The sequence below is a fragment of the Ahaetulla prasina genome, chromosome 1 (genome assembly GCF_028640845.1).
Source record: "Ahaetulla prasina isolate Xishuangbanna chromosome 1, ASM2864084v1, whole genome shotgun sequence".
Classification (NCBI taxonomy): Eukaryota; Metazoa; Chordata; class Lepidosauria; order Squamata; family Colubridae; genus Ahaetulla; species Ahaetulla prasina.
In genome coordinates, this window is record NC_080539.1 from 98,832,678 (window position 1) to 98,849,409 (window position 16,732).

At 41.6% G+C, this 16,732-nt stretch overlaps 1 protein-coding gene and 1 long non-coding RNA gene across 2 annotated transcripts in view; one reads left to right on the top strand and one right to left on the bottom strand.

Annotated features, from left to right (window-relative positions):
* The first annotated feature begins 1,148 nt into the window (after positions 1-1,148).
* Positions 1,149-6,963, top strand: LOC131188826 (uncharacterized). The gene is made up of 3 exons (XR_009152847.1): positions 1,149-1,215; positions 1,314-1,346; positions 6,857-6,963. It is a non-coding gene; the product is annotated as an uncharacterized LOC131188826 (long non-coding RNA).
* Positions 6,964-12,735: 5,772 nt separating this feature from the next.
* The window catches only part of ADGB (androglobin), a 91,872-nt gene continuing 87,875 nt past the window's right edge, over positions 12,736-16,732 (bottom strand). The window contains exons 33-35 of the mRNA XM_058170072.1: positions 15,793-15,895; positions 14,896-15,079; positions 12,736-13,151 (exon numbers count right to left, since the gene is read on the bottom strand). Of these exons, the coding sequence (XP_058026055.1) occupies positions 12,960-13,151; positions 14,896-15,079; positions 15,793-15,895 (479 nt within the window). The 3' untranslated portion in view covers positions 12,736-12,959. The remainder of the gene's footprint in view (positions 13,152-14,895; positions 15,080-15,792; positions 15,896-16,732) is intronic.

Consider the following 16,732-nt stretch of genomic DNA (forward strand, 5'->3'; position numbering starts at 1 on the left):
GTTTAAGAAGGCTGTTGCTCAATACAAATGATACCTTCCTTCAGACCAGATTTCCCCCATACGTAGATTGCTTCTGCATAGGACCTATAATGAGTCTCTTGGCTGGAAAGGAACAGCTACAAGTTCTATGACAATGGCCCTTGACAGGACAATTTCATTCATTGCAGATGGTGGGGGTGGAGTGCGGTGGGATGGAGGATATTCAAGGAGAGAAGCTTAGTTAATCCTACCCACTGAGTTCATAACCAAGCTGATATTTGAAGCAGCTATCTCTTCTCTCTTTTTAAACTACAGTGTCACATTAGTCTTCAGGTTTATTAGGGCAATATAAATATGGATATTTGATTGCAGAACTGTAGGGGGATATGAATGCTGAGATTCAGAAATTGCTGAAGAGCTGCCATCTATTTAGAGTTTTGCTGATAACAGGTATGAGGTGCCAGAAAATTCATTTTTTTCCTATAGTAAAATTGATTTTCAGATGACTCACAGTTAGTATCAGTAAAACATTGAGAAGATAGCAACTCTTCTGGAAGAGATGCAAGAGAGATCTCAAAAAAGCCAGCCTAGTTAGCATGGTATCTTCTGTTAATACATCTTTCTTAGATATAATAAGGATTAATTATAGCTTTAGAGACAATCAATTTTAACCAATTATTTACATTTAGAATATAATGAGGATTACTCTGAAGTATTAGTTAAGATGTGACTTTAACTTTTCATTAAAAACCTTACAACATTCCTATAATTTAGAATGCCACCCAGTTGTCTAGCATGTCCAGAGACATATTGGTCACATGCTCATTTCAGCATATTAATTTTGATCTATTATTACCCAAGATAGATCAATTGATAAATAATCCTTTACTGCATAAAAACTGCTTATTAATATCAAGGTTGATGAAGACCTAAAGCAAGAAACAGCTATGGATATGCCAATTTTATTTTCACTGTAGAAGACAAGGACGCTTACTGATCTATACCAGCGGAAATAAGACACGTCTGGTAAGGACATAGAGAAGTAGACATTGCTAAAGAAGCAAGGATGGTTGGTGGCCAAAGGGTGGACCTTGGTCAATGAAATCTCTTCTGAGAAGGAGGTAGTGTGATCAACCACATGTATACCAGACAGCTGCTCCTTGCAAGTAGACTGCAGGAAGTGACGTTTCTGTTGTTGGCTGAAGACTTGAGTGGTTGAGAGTCATGGGATTTCAAGTAAGCTCACAGTTGTAATGTAGGTTATACAGACATGAAGTTTGATTGAGATTCATTTCTTAATCACTTTAGAATTACCTTTTTTTACTGTTTTTCAGGTATTAAGAATTAAGTTTTATGGCATTCACTGGGTGAGTTTCCTTCAATTCTTAATGGAAGAAGTTTTAACTGTGAATTTAAGGATTTAGAGAAAAAAAATGGGGGTGGAGGGAATAAATGGAAACAGGTTGATTAGATGTTGAGACTTTGGAAAAAGTGCAAAGAAAAGCAACTAAGACAATTAAGGACCTGGAGAACCATATGAATGGTTGCAAGAATTGGGTCTACTCTAGAGAAAAGAAAGACTAGGGATGACATGACAGCAGTATTCCAGTATTTGCGGGTCTGCCACAAGGAAGAGAGGGGCAACTTATTGCCCAAAGCACCAGAAGGCAAGATAAGAAATGATGGATGGAAACTAATCAAGGAGAGAAGCAACCTGGAATTAAGGAGAAACTTCCCAACAGTGAGGACAATTAACTAGCAGAACAGTTTGCCTTCAGAAGTTGTAGTGTTTCATCACTGGAGGTTTTTAAGAAAAGACTAGACAGTCACCTGTCTGAAATGGTATAGGAACTGGAAACCGAAACTGAGCGGGCGCTCGTGCGTGCATGCACACGCACATGCACTAGAGCACCGGAACCTGGAAGAGAGCAGCAGGCTGGTGCGTATGTGCGTGGCGGCCAGCTGCACTTTCAGGTTCTGTTGTGTGCATGCGCACCAGAAACCTGGTCTGGTACGCATGCGCACCGGCCAGCTGCTCTGTTCTAGGTTCCAGCGCGCACATGCATGCACACCAGCCAGCTGTTCTTCGTGTGAAGACCAGCTGGCCGGCATGCATGCTCGCAATGGAACACAGAAGAGAGCAGCTGACCGGTGCGCATGCATTTCATTTCATTTTCATTTATTTGATTTTTATACCGCCCTTCTCCCGAAGGACTCAGGGCGGTGTACAGGCAAATAAAAAACAGACAAGACAATATTCTATAAAATGCAAGATTAAAAAACTTATTATAATTTGCCTAAAAATTTAAAATATATAGAAATTAAAACCCCGTTTAAAATTAATAATAAAAACTATAAAATCCATAAAATTTAAGCCAGCCCCGCGCAAATAAAAAGATGTGTCTTCAGTTCGCGGCGAAAGGTCCAAAGGTCAGGTATTTGGCGTAAACCCGGGGAAGTTCGTTCCAGAGTGTGGAGCCCCACAGAAGGACCTTCCTGGGGCCGCCAGCCGACATTGCTTGGCGGACGGCACCCTGAGAAGTCCTCTCTGTGAGAGCGCACGGGTCGGTGGGAGGCATATGGTAACAGTAGGCGGTCCCGTAAGTACCCAGGCCCTAAGCCATGGGCGCTTTAAAGGTCATAACCAAAACCTTAAAGTGCACCCGAAAAGCCACAGGTAGCCAGTGCAGTCTGCGCGGGAGGGTGTTACATGGGAGGTACGCGACACTCCCTCTATCACCAGCGCAGCTGCATTCTGGACTAGCTGAAGCCTTGAGTGCACCTCAAGGGAGCCCCATGTAGAGAGCATTACAATAATCCAAGCGAGAGGTAACGAGTGCGTGAGTGACTGTGCACAAGGCATCCCGATCAAGGAAGGCGCAACTGCCGAACCAGGCGGACCTGGTGGAAGGCCCCCCTGGAGACGGCCGTCAAATGGTCTTCAAACGACAGCCGCTCATCCAGGAGGACACCTAAGTTGCGCACCCTATCCTTTGGGGCCAATAACTCGCCTCCAACAGTCAGCTGCAGCTGCAGCTGGCTGGATCGAGATGCCGGCATCCACAGCCACTCCGTCTTGGAGGGATTGAGCTTGAGCCTGTTTCTCCCCATCCAGACCCGTACGGCTTCCAAACACCGGGACAGCACTTCGACAACTTCATTGGGGTGACCTGGGGTGGAGAAGTACAGCTGAGTGTCATCAGCGTACTGATGGTACTTCACCCCAAAGCCACTGATGATCTCACCCAACGGCTTCATGTAGATGTTGAACAGAAGGGGCGAGAGAATCGACCCCTGCGGCACCCCACAAGTGAGGGCCCTCGCGGTCGACCTCTGCCCCCCTGTCAACACCGTCTGCGACCGGTCGGAGAGATAGGAGGAGAACCACCGATAAACGGTGCCTCCCACTCCCAATCCCCCCAGCCGGCGCAGCAAGATACCATGGTCGATGGTATCAAAAGCCGCTGAGAGGTCTAATAGGACCAGGGCAGAGGAATAACCCCTGTCCCTGGCCCTCCAGAGATCATCCACCAATGCGACCAAAGCTGTCTCCATGCTGTAACCGGGTCGGAAGCCGGACTGGAACGGGTCTAGATAGATGGCTTCATCCAGGTATTGGGATAGCTGACACGCCACAGCACTCTCTACAACCTTCACAACAAAGCGAAGGTTGGAGACTGGCCAATAATTTCCCAAAATAGCCGGGTCCAAAGAGGGCTTCTTAAGGAGGGGTCTCACCACCGCCTCTTTCAAGGTGGCAGGGAAAACCCCTTCCAACAAAGAAGCATTTATAATCCTCTGGAGCCAGCCTCGTGTCACCTCCTGAGTGGCCAGCACCAGCCAGGAAGGACACGGATCCAGTAAACATGTAGTGGCGCGGAGCCTCCCCAACAACCTGTCCACGTCCTCGGGAGCCACAGGGTCAAATTCATCCCAAACAGACTCAACAAGACGTGCCTCCTCTCCCTCGCTTGGATCATCCCAATTTCGGTCCAGACCATCCCGCAGCTGAGCGATTTTGTCGTATAGATAACCACTAAACTCCTCGGCACGTCCCTGTAAAGGGTCATCCCGCACCTCCTGATGAAGGAGGGAGCGGGTCACCCGAAACAGGGCGGCCGGGCGGTTATCTGCCGACGCAATGAGGGTGGAGGCGAGGAACGCCTCGCCTCCCTCATTGCCACTAGGTAGGTCCTAGAATAGGACCTAACTAGTGTCGATCAACCGGAACGACTGGACCTCCAAGTGCTCTCTAGGCGTCTTCTCCGGTGTTTCATCTCTCTCAGCCCCTCGGAGAACCAAGGGGCCGGACGAGATCTGCGCCGGGTCAGAGGCCGCAAAGGCACGACACGGTCCAAGGCCCCAGCAACTAGTTCCTCAGTCGTGCCGTGGGCCAGATCCTCAGGGAATGGCCCAAGCTCCGTCAGGAACCTCTCAGGGTCCATCAGGCACCTGGGACGGAACCAACGTGTAGGTTCCGTCTCCCTGCAATGGTGGGTGGCGGTTCGGAAGTCTAGGCGAAGGAGAAAATGATCGGACCATGACATTGGAGCCTAGAAGAGCAGCTGATGACAGCACACATGCCCACAGAGAGGGCTCTGTGTGCCACCTCTGGCATTCGTGCCATAGGTTTGCCATCACAGGTATTGTATAGGGTCTCCTGCTTGAGCAGGGGGTTGGATTTGAAAACTTCCAAGGTCCCTCCCAGCTCTATTCTGATTGGTGTATGGCAAATACGACAAAGCATATCATAGCCCCCAGTACTTTGATCTCTGACTACAATTTGGCATACTATGTCAACTTTGTAAGTGACACTTCTGTGAATCATATGGGGAGAGGACTTGAAATGGCCTTCAGCAGAGTGCATCAGCTCCTTCCTTCAAACATTTTTTTATGTGTGGAAGAGGAATCTGATGTGAGTGAGAGAACAGATTCTCAAAAGTTTCTCAAAGAGAAACAGGTTCAGCAGTAACAAGAAGATTGATCCAAGTTGGGAAGTCCAGTCAATGACAGGAATAAATCAGTGGTCTAAAATACAGCCAGCTAGCCAAAGGGGGCATTGAAATTGGTTCATATAATTCTCAGCATGAATTGAGAGTGACAGCTTCATCAGTGTGATTTGATGAATGCTGACCACACAGATACCAAAGCAAAACATTCTCTATTTTTATATAGCTTTAGAATTACAAATAAAGTAAGTTTTGGAATAAAGATACTAAACGTATAATTTAAATATGCTTGTATGGTTTCCAAGAAAATATTGCCATCATGTGACCATGTAATTACATCTGTCAACATGCACACACACACACACACACACACACATCCCTACTGTTAACATTCTCATTCAAATATTCTTCAGTGACCTTCTGAAAGGCAGAAATCTTGTCTCCATGTACTCTGCTCAATGTACATTGTGCCACTTAAATTGTGTTCATTGTCAATTCTCATGCTTTTCCAATATCTCCCCAGGGAGGCCTAGTAACAGACAAAGGCATTCATCTTTGCTACCTTTCCTTATGTATGGAGGGGAAAAAAATAACATTATTCGTCCAACTGACAGGTCCATCTCGAGATTTTATAAGCCACACAGCTTTTCTATAAGCAAACCATATCCGTATCTGAATATATGCCTAATGAAACATATACATTACCATTTCCCCATACAAAATATTCGTATTTCCTTCTTTTTTCTTGGACATTCACTTTCATTCACTTCAGGTTCACTCCTTGACATATCACATAATTCTGCCACAATAAAATTTCATGTTCCATCCTCAGTTTTCATCTGAAATAATTTCACCATTTTTATTCTTACTTCAGTTTTCTCTGCTGGAGGCCTTTTCTCTGCTTAATCCTTTTTGCCCACTTCTAAAAATAGTGTTGATTTCCATCAAAACTGGAATCACGTTGCCTCCATTTATGGATGAACGGCTGTCTTTTGAAGATCATTTGACGGCCGTCTCCAGGAGAGCTTTCTACCAGGTTCGCCTGGTGCGCCAGTTGCGCCCCTTTCTAGACCGGGATGCCCTATGCACGGTCACTCACGCCCTTGTGACGTCTCGTGACGTCTCGTCTGGATTACTGCAATGCTCTCTACATGGGGCTCCCCTTGAAGGGCATCCGGAGGCTTCAGTTAGTTCAGAATGCGGCTGCGCGGGTGATAGAGGGAGCCCCTCGTGGCTCCCGTGTGACACCTATCCTGCGCAGACTGCACTGGCTACCTGTGGCCTTCCGGGTGCGCTTCAAGGTTTTGGTAACCATCTTTAAAGCGCTCCATGGCATAGGGCCAGGTTACTTACGGGACCGCCTACTGCTACCGAATACCTCTCACCGACCAGTACGGTCTCACAGAGAGGGACTCCTCAGGGTGCCGTCAGCTAGGCAGTGTCGTCTGGCGACACCCAGGGGAAGGGCCTTCTCTGTGGGGGCTCCTACCCTCTGGAACGAACTCCTCCCAGGACTTCGTCAACTTCCGGACCTCTGAACCTTCCGTCGCGAGCTTAAAACACATTTATTCATCTGCGCAGGACTGGATTAGATTTTAAATTTATATTGGTTTTAAATGGGTTTTATTATTTATATTGTTTTTTAATAATTCGGCCTTGTAGAATAAGTTTTTTAATTGTTATTTTAGTCTGTATTTATATGTGCTTTTTACTTGCCTGTGAACCGTCCTGAGTCCCTTGGGAGATAGGGCGGTATATAAATGTGATTAATAAATAAAATAAAATAAATAAATGTAATTAACACTGACTGAAAACATTGTTAGATTTTAATAATGGTTTATAATAAGTATTTATTTATGCTACGTTTTATGCTATATGTTCTTTTGTTAGGACACCCCAAATCCTTGAACTTTATTCTTCCCTAACAGGAATCTCTTCTCCTTGAAGAAATTTGGTAGCTGAAGCCAGACGGGCCTTAACTTGGACGCTTTCTGTAAAATGACAAGCCAATCCTGTTGAGGAGTTTGGGATTGTAGGAAGTTAGCAACCACCCCTCTCCTAGAAGAATGAAATATTTTAGGAAATATTAAAAAGGCAGAATATATTTCCCTGGATGAGAAATGGAGAAACATGTTTTAAAGACAAAGCAGCTCCCCCTTCCTGCTCTCCCCCACTTTGCCAATGGACCATCATCTGCAACACAATAGGACCCATCTAGCAACAGAAACTCACCACATGGCATCTGGGAAGATTACATCAGCCAGCAAGGACTAGCTAAGACCCCCCATCCCCTGGGAGTCTGACAACCAATCAGGATACTCTTCCTGTGCCCCAGGAAGTTCAAAGCTCAGAGAGGGCATAAAACCAAGGCACGCTCAGTATCTCGGCCTTTTTTCTGTTCAGGAACTCAAACCATGTGATCCTGCCCACCATTAAACCATCTTCCCAAGCAGTCTCCATGTTTCCAGTGTCTTTTTTCCCACTTGGAACTGAACCCAGATGGACATTTTCTTCCAACAGGGTTTTATTGGGTTTTAAGATAAACAAACAGAAAACAACAGTGCTTATTAAGAATATGAACTCACAGGACTGTGATGTATTGACTAAAAAGTCTGGTTTTAGGGTTGAGAAAAGGTGAAATATTTGGGGCTCATATTGACAAACACAAACTCAGAACTGTTTCAAAGTAACTATGTGCCTTTCTGGAATGATATCAAAAAGAACTTATTAAGATGGGATAAACTGCATTTATCACTATTGGGTAGAATTTTGGTTAATTAAGATGAATGTCTTAGCAAAGATTTTTGTTTGTTTGTTTCAAATGTTACCAATACTTGCAACTGATACTCCATTTAAACTATGGCAGATGGATATTTCGAGGGTTATATGGCAAGGGAAACCCCCCCCAAAGAATTAGATATAAACTACTGCAAGATGCTAAAGAAAGAGGGGAGTTTGGGTTTACCAGATTTGAAATTGTATTTCGATGCTTGTTGTTTAGTCTAGCTAAAACTTGCCTTCCATTGAGGACCTGTATACTGCACGAATCAAGAAGAGGGCCGTGAAAATATTTGCAGATCCCTCGCATCCTGGACATAAACTGTTTCAACTCCTACCCTCAAAACGACGCTATAGAGCACTGCACACCAGAACAACTAGACACAAGAACAGTTTTTTCCTGAAGGCCATCACTCTGCTAAACAAATAATTCACTCAACACTGTCAGACTATTTACCGAATCTGCACTACTATTAATCGTTTCATAGTTCCCATCACCAATCTCTTTCCACTTATGACTGTATGACTATAACTTGTTGCTGGCAATCCTTATGATTTACATTGATATATTGATCATCAATTGTGTTGTAAATGTTGTACCTTGATGAAGGTATCATTTCTTTTATGTACACTGAGAGCATATGCACCAAGATAAATTCCTTGTGTGTCCAATCACACTTGGCCAATAAAAATTCTATTCTATTCTATTCTATTCTATTCTATTCTATTCTATTCTATTCTATTCTATTCTATTCTATTCTATTCTATTCTATTCTATTCTATTCTATTCTATTCTATTCTAAAAGAGTGGGTGAACCTCCAGAATAGGAGGTTACTTGATCTACAAGGTCTAGAAATTAAGATTGGGAAGGCATTGTTATTTATGGTATGACAAGGTTAAGGTAAATGTTGATTTTAATAGCCACTTTGTTAGACGTGCCATTCTAAGCCTTTGGAATAAATATAAAACAAGATTTTCTATGAAGATGCCTCTCTGAGTGTCCCCTCCAGGAAGCTTTTTGCAGAAAAGAAACGGTGGATAAGCTGGAGTCTAAGTCTAGATAAGTCTAAGGAGTTAGAATCAGAAGGACATGTCTGCCATTGGTTTACCTATTTACAATTGAAAGAAAGATTTAAATTAGATAAAAAGAGTTACGGGTTTGACTTTGTTAAAAATGAATTGGAACTCCTACTGTGTGGAAGTAATATATTGTGTGTGATTAACATATTATTGCCAAGGTTTATAAATGGCTATTGAATTTGAATTTGGAAAATGAATATGTAAAGCATTGCCTGATTCAATGGTCAAGCAACTTTGGATATAATGTAATGCTTGAACAATGGGAGAATATGTGGATGAAAGGTTTAAAATTTACACTAAATTATAATTTAAAAGAAAAAATTTATAAGAATATCTAAAGGTACTTCAAGTGAATGTTGAAAATGCAAATATAAAGAAGGTGATAAAGCAAAGAAATAGTAGGATTCATATCCTAATACAGATACTATATTTTTCGGAGTATAAGCCACACTCCCTCCCGCAAAAGAGAGTGAAAATTTGGGTGCATCTTATACACTGAATGTAGCCCTGCCCACCCACTAGTCCCCACCCTTTGGCCTCTACCTCCCAGCAATTTGCCTCCTTGCAGCAAACAGCCCGTTTCAGCTTCAGCACAGCCTGATTACCACAAGCAGCTGATTGTCGGTTAGATCGGCCTCCTGACCATCAGCTGTTTCAGGCTGCAGGGATTGTCATTGCCTATTGCCGCCCCCATGCGCCCCATTTTGCTGTTTGCTGCAAAGAGTCAAATTGCTGGGAGGCAGAGGCAGATTTTTTTTCCTTGTGCTAATCTGAAGACACATCTTTTTATTCGCGCGGGGCTGGCTTAGATTTTATTGATTTTAAAATTTTTATTATTAATTTTAAATGGGTTTCAGTTTTTATATATTTTAAATTTTTAGGCTAATTATAATAAGTTTTTTAATCTTGCATTTTAAACTGTATATTTTCTTGTCCGTTTTTATTTTGCCTGTACACCGCCCTGAGTCCTTCGGGAGAAGGGCGCTATAAAAATCAAATAAATAAAATAATAAAAATAAATAAAATCAGGCTGTGCTGAAAATGAAAATAAAATTGAAACAGTCTGTTTGATGTTTGCTGCAAGGAGGCAAATTGCTGGGCGGCAGAGGCAGATTTTCCCCCCCCGTGTTTTCCTCCCCAAGAAAGGTAGGTGCATCTTATAGCCTGGAGCATTTAATACTCCAAAAAAATGGCAATTCTTAAAGTTAATATAAAGATAAAACCAGAAACTTGTCTTTGGTGTTTAATGGAAAAAGACTTGGGGATTTTTTTTGGAATTTTAATGTTATATATGTTGACGGCAGGAAGATTACCTTATACACAAAAATGGAAGTATATTTCGATTCCCATAATGGACGAATGGCTGCAAAAGTTGATGGAATTAGCAGAGATGGCTAAATTGACTGCTTTGATTAAAGAAAAAAACACAATTATTTTGTTTCTACTTGGAAACCGCTTCAGGACTTTGTGCTTGAGGTGGACAAATATAAAACTTTGATTTTGGGTTTTATGGATTAGATACGTTTGCTGTTATAGAAATGACTAGTTTATATTATTATATAAAAGTAAAAAGTTGAGGTTTGATGTTATTAACTTATTCTATTGCCCCAAAGGGAGTTGGAAATCAATGCCTTTTCTTTATTTTTTTCTCTCCTTTTCCCTATTTTTCCTTCCTTATTTTTCCTATTATTTGCTTTTGTATTTTTGTATTATATATTATAAACTAATTTTAAAAATGGAGTGTAGATTAGCTAATCAGCAGCAACAGTTTTTACTCCAGTAATAGAGGTAGTCCTCGACTCACAACCATTTGTTTAGAGATCATTTGAAGTTACGATGGCACTGAAAAAAATGACTTACAATTGGACTTCACACTTACAACCGTTACAACATTCCCTCAGTCATGTGATCCAAATTTGGGCCCTTAGCAACCGGCATGTATGATGGTTTCAGAATAGAATAGAATAGAATAGAATAGAATAGAATTTTTTATTGGCCAAGTGTGATTGGACACACAAGGAATGTGTCTTGGTGCATATGCTCTCAGTGTGCATAAAAGAAAAGATACGTTTCACTGTCCTATAATTATTTCATCACTATCTGTAACCTTCCCAACCAGCTTCCAACAAGCAAACTCGGGATGGGGTGGGGAGTGGGATTTGTTTAATGACCATGTGACTCTCTTAAATTGCAGTGATTTGCTTAACAACTGTGGCAAAAAAATCGTAAGGGTGAGTGTGGTTTACTTACCAAATGCCTTGCTTTATAACAGAAATTCTGTCTCCAATTGTGGTCTTGAGTAAAATACTATCTGTATTATTTTATTAACTGTGCTTCTATCTGTCAATCTTGTGATCTAGTGCTGAGTGATAGGGGGATATTATCACACTATGCTGTCTAAAAAAAAACCCTTTACACCGATGATTTATAATAAAGCATCTCCACATCTGTAGTTGAAAGACTTACAGAAACCTCCTTTGGAATCCTTGGTGCCAGTGGTGGGCTTCAATTTTTTTTTACTACCGGTTCTGTGGGTGTGGCTTGGTGGGTGTGGCATAGCTTGGTGGGTGTGGCTTGGTGGGCATAGCAAGGGAAGGCTACTGCAAAATCCCCATTTCCTCCCGATCAGCTGGGACTTGGGAGGCAGAGAATAAATGGGGGTGAGTCCAGTCAGAATTTTTACTACCGGTTCTCTGAACTACTCAAAATTTCCACCACAGGTTCTCCAGAACTGGTCAGAACCTGCTGAAACCCACCTCTGCTTGGTGCTCTCTTGAGCTTGGTTGTTTGCTTGATGATGATGTTTACCTAGTTAGGCAGTGAAAGGTTTGCAAGTAAACGCCAAACCCAGAATGGACAACGACGCCACAATTTAACTCTGGGCTACAGGTATTGTCTTTTATTGAAACCTCAGGTGTACAAGAAGAGATCACACTGGAGGCACTACAGCCAGCTATGTCTTGGGTTGAACTGTATTCCTAGAATCAACAGCAGATTTCCAGATGAAAAGCTACATCTGTCAATGCAAGCAGCTTGATAGGTGTCTTGTATTCTGCTATGATAGTTGCTGGACCCTTGTGCACCTTCACATGGCCGTCCCCTGCCGACAGCAGCCGTTTACCTGCCTGCTAACCTGCTTGTGAGCTGCCTGGAACCTCCTCTCGAGTTCCCCATTGTCTTTGGTTGTTGGAAAATTGCTAGCAGGTCATTGGTTTAATGACAGCAACAGAGATGGCTGGGATTACTATCAACAACCAATGAAGTCATACAACGTTGTGCTTTATGGCCACATAGTTTAGGGACAGAACTTCTGGACCGAATTATTGTGCTAACCAAATGCATAAAAAAAAAACCTTTTAAAAGAGTTTCGTCTGAAAACTCTTGTAGCAATTTCTGACATGATGATATCTCTCATTGTTACATTAACCCATATACAGAAGTGATTTTCCTGCAGGTTCTGACCAGTTCCGGAGAACTGGTAGCAAAAATTTTGAGTAGTTCAGAGAACTGGTAGTAAAAATTCTGACTGGCCCTGCCCCCCATCTATTCTCTGCCTCCCAAGTCCCAGCTGATTGGGAGGAAATGTGGATTTTGTAGTAGCCTTCCCCTGAAGTGGGGTGGGAATGGAGATTTTACAGTATCCTTACCCTGCCATGCCCACCAAGCCATGCCACTCCCACCAAGCCACGCCCACAGAACCGGTAGTAAAAAGTTTTGAAACCCACCACAGCCCATATGGCTTGTTTATGAACACCAATCTGTTCTAATGAACAGCAAAATTAAAACTGCACGCATGTGCCTTTCCTTTGCCAGGCAATGAGTACAATAGGACTGTTTTTCTTCTCCCCAAATCTCATCCCTGATCTGTGCCATTTTGCTACCTTTAGCCTTGGAATGGACTAAAAATAGTGAAAGCCTTGTACAAATAATTGTATTAGAAAACTTTATTGCAATTAAGATACAAACAGAATGCAAAAATCAATGTAAAGGTCGTCAATTTTTATATCAGTGACATCACTTAAAAAGACTGATGCAGTACTAAACAGAGAGCAAAACAACACTTTAAAAAACAGCATTTAAAAAACTCTGTTCTATATACTTAAACTACAGTCCAGTAAAAAGGATACTGTTTTCTCATCAGTGAATTTAAGAAACTATTCCAGAAAATCCTATTATTTTTTCTTCCCTGCGGGTTTCCCGGCCTTTTTTTTCTGCACATCTGGGCTTTTCTTCTCTTGCTCTGCTCGAAGGGCAGCTTCTTCAGCTGCTTGTGCTTCTAGTTTTAAACGTTCAGCCTCCAGTAGTTTTGCTCTGTATGCATCTCGGATTCCAAAGATCCTGCTTCGTGCCTCATCTAAGGATGCCTGTCCAAAAATAAATATACACGCTCCATGCGCAATCAGTACGTATGTATGTGTATACATATGTATGTCTTTCTCTCACTCTCTCTCTCTCACATGTATGTGTGATACATGAGGCCCCCCTCATACCATAATGGCCAGAAATATGTCTGTTTCTGTCTATCTTTCTATCTTTCTGTCTCTTTCTCTCTCTGCACATATACATGTATACACAGAAACCTCTGATAATTATGGCATCAGAAGGGGTTCATGTATTCTAAAATTACATATGTCTTTTCCTTTGCCTCTTTATTAAGCCAATTGTCCATATTGTAGAATTATTCACACTAAGAAAAAAATATTTTCCTTTTGTACATTTTCTGTATATATCTTTAAAAGATCACATATATAGATAGTCGTCACCTACTGATTGCCCTGTTTGAAGTTATGATGAGGACTGAAAAAGTAGGTTTGTGACCAGTCTTTGAAGTTGTGGCTGTTGCAGCAGTGTCCCCATGGTCATGTGATGACAATTCCAGTGTTTTGCAATGGGCATGCGTGTACAACAGTTGCGCTGCCCTGCAGGCACGTGATTCACCATTTATGATCTTCACAGCCGTTTCCAACCACTAGTCAATGGGAGAGCCAGTGAGTCATGGTCATGAGATATTGTGCTTAACCACCTGTGGTGATTTTATTAACAACCACATGAAACTGATGTCATAAATTTGGTGCAGTCCCACCACATTTCACTTTAGGACTGTGTCACTTAGTGACAGAATTGCCAGTCCTAATCGTGGTTGGTACTGGAGGATTACCTGTAGTCCTTACATTATTTTCTTTTATTTCATTTCTTTGAAAGTTAAGATTACAATTATTTAGTGAAGACGTCAGTATTATAACAATGCATTCCTCACTTCAGAGTGCTAACATAGCCTGCTCTATATTATCTGTTACTTCCTTCCACAATTGTAAAATATGCTTTAGTTTTCTTGAAATGGTATTTGCTAATCAATCAAGAGGTCTATGCTTTGAAAGTATTTGAACGAAGTGCTTGAGACCTCATGCAAGGACAGCATCTACCTGATATTCATTAGAGTCTGACCCATAATTGAATCAAAAGCTGCTGCACCCTCTTTAAACTCTTGGGCGGAAGACCTGTTTAAATGAGATCAGAGAGGTGCTGTGCTCATGCAAGAGCCAAAGCCTCTCTTTCAGATTATTTGGAAAGTATGAGGAATTCTAATTACAATGTTATTCATCACCAAACTCTTGCTACTCATAAAAAGGATTGGTTGCTTTAATGCTTATTATTGTGTTTGTTTTAATATTAAATTCTTTACTTTGTGTTGTAGTAGTTTTGTTTCTTCATTTAAAAAAGGAAATAATTTGTTGTCATTTAAAGTTAGGACATAATAAGATACCATTCCCATAAGCCAGTACTGAATAACTTCATTACCAGACAAGATGAATTTAGTTTTGTTATCTCAGTAAAATGTTCTCCTATTGAATTCTTAGATGTTTAACAAACACTATTTTATACTAAATATTAGTTTAACTGTGAGTCCAACAGCTGCTTTTTCAGACACAGCACTTATTCTAATTTGTCTCCCAAGCCAATATGTCAAAACTGAAAAGATAACAGGAGTTAATTTAGAAGTATGCTTGGGAATTGTGGAGTAAAATATCCGATGATCAGAATTCCTAACAAAGCCATACTAGTAAGAATTGATACTTTAAAGAAGTTGTCAGTAATAAGCAAATTTACCTGTAAATCTTCATACATTTCCAGTACATTTTGCTTCAACTGATTCCTTGCCATGCGTTCTTGCTGTCTATGTTCCAGAACCAGTTCTCGAAAATATCTAAAAGTATTTATTTCCTCTGTTTTACGCATCTCTTGCTGTTGGATAATAGTCTCATTCTTCAAGATAGGCACGGCCAGTATTTTTCTGAAAGTAAAAAGAAATATCTACCAATATTGTCTTTATAAGGCATCTTAATTTTTGTGCAGCCTCAAGATCCAGGTATATTTCCACATGAATAGAAAATGCTTCAATTATAAACCCAGTGAAGGCACAATGAGTTGCTAATTGAAGAGGCACCAACAGAAGCCAAGTTAAATACTTAAAATAATTAACAGTTAGAACAGGGGTGTCAAACTCAATTTCATTGAGGGCCGCATCAGGGTTGTTTGACTTCAGGGGGCTGGGGTGGGTGTGGCCAGTGTAGGCATGGCTACTTTGGCATCACTCGTGTTGGGGGGGCCCTGTGATGGCCCGAACGCTCTGCCAGCAAAAACAGGCTGCCGAGCTCTGTTTTCAGCTGCAATGGCCTCCTGCAACCCTCTGCCAGTGAAAACGGAGCTCGGGAATGCTGCCCAGAGCCCTCCCAAGCTCCATTTTCTCTGGCAGAAGCACCGCAAGCCGGTTCTTCGCTGTTTCCAGGGTGGCCCTATGGGTCAGATCTAAGCACCCTGTGGGCCGAATTTGGCCGCTGGACCTTGACACCCCTGAGTTAGACATTAAAATTATTGACAGAGTAGCCTACCCATCCAGAGTCACCTTGAAGGGGAGATGGGAAGCATAAAAAATTAATTAATGAATAAAAAATAAAATAACAGAGAGTGCTTTGGTCTAGCTATATAAAACGTAGTGCCACTTACTTAATATAGGGTGCAAGGTCTATAGGGGCCCATTCCTTTCGCTGAATGGCTAAGCCTGCTTCAGTGACTGTAGGTAATACTTCAGAAATAGGAGAAACATTTTCTGTCAAGATAGCAACAACTGAATTAGCTTGCAGCAGATGTACATTTTGTTTTCTAATACAGAATATTTCAAACCACCCGTACTTTACAGGAAGAACTCTTCAAACTTCATCAAAATGTTATCAGCAATTTACATTGGCATTATAGTGGTGTAGTCTTTGGTGGCTGGTATCAATTTGGCAGTCTGGCCTTTAGGGTTTAGTGACTGTGGTCTGATTTCTTGTCACTTTGCCAGCAATTGTGGCTCATATCTTCAGAGGCAAAGCAGTCTGCTACGTTGTGCAGGCCCACAGGCAGCTGAGCAAAGGCTGACTGGGCTCCTGCCTTAATTGCCGGTATGTTGATATTGTTACATGACAATTTTGATCTAGAAATAGAAGTACGTAGCAGTGAGTATAATTGCACAGTGGCATGCTAAATTGAATTTGCTGTGATTGCGATGAACTCCTTGATTAACTTTGAGATCTCTTCCTTATTTCTGAACAGATTATTGCCATTATCAAAATTGACAGATTTCTGCTATTTGATTGGCAGTGCATCTATATTTGCAGGCCAATTCTGTACATATGAGATCACAGAGGAAGAGAACTGTTGAGTCACAAACATACTGCAGCACCTCAGAACACTAGAAAAAGGAAACAGGTTAATATACAACATCTTTTAATATAATGGTATCCATACAACTTTCAAAAAATGTCCGACAACATAGTCACATGATCAGTACAATCTATGAAAAGCATGACATGCCCAGACTTCAAAAACATCTCAGAAGCAACCAATTGACTATTACAACCACACGGCATCATTGTAGTACTCAAACCAACACTTGTCCTTTACA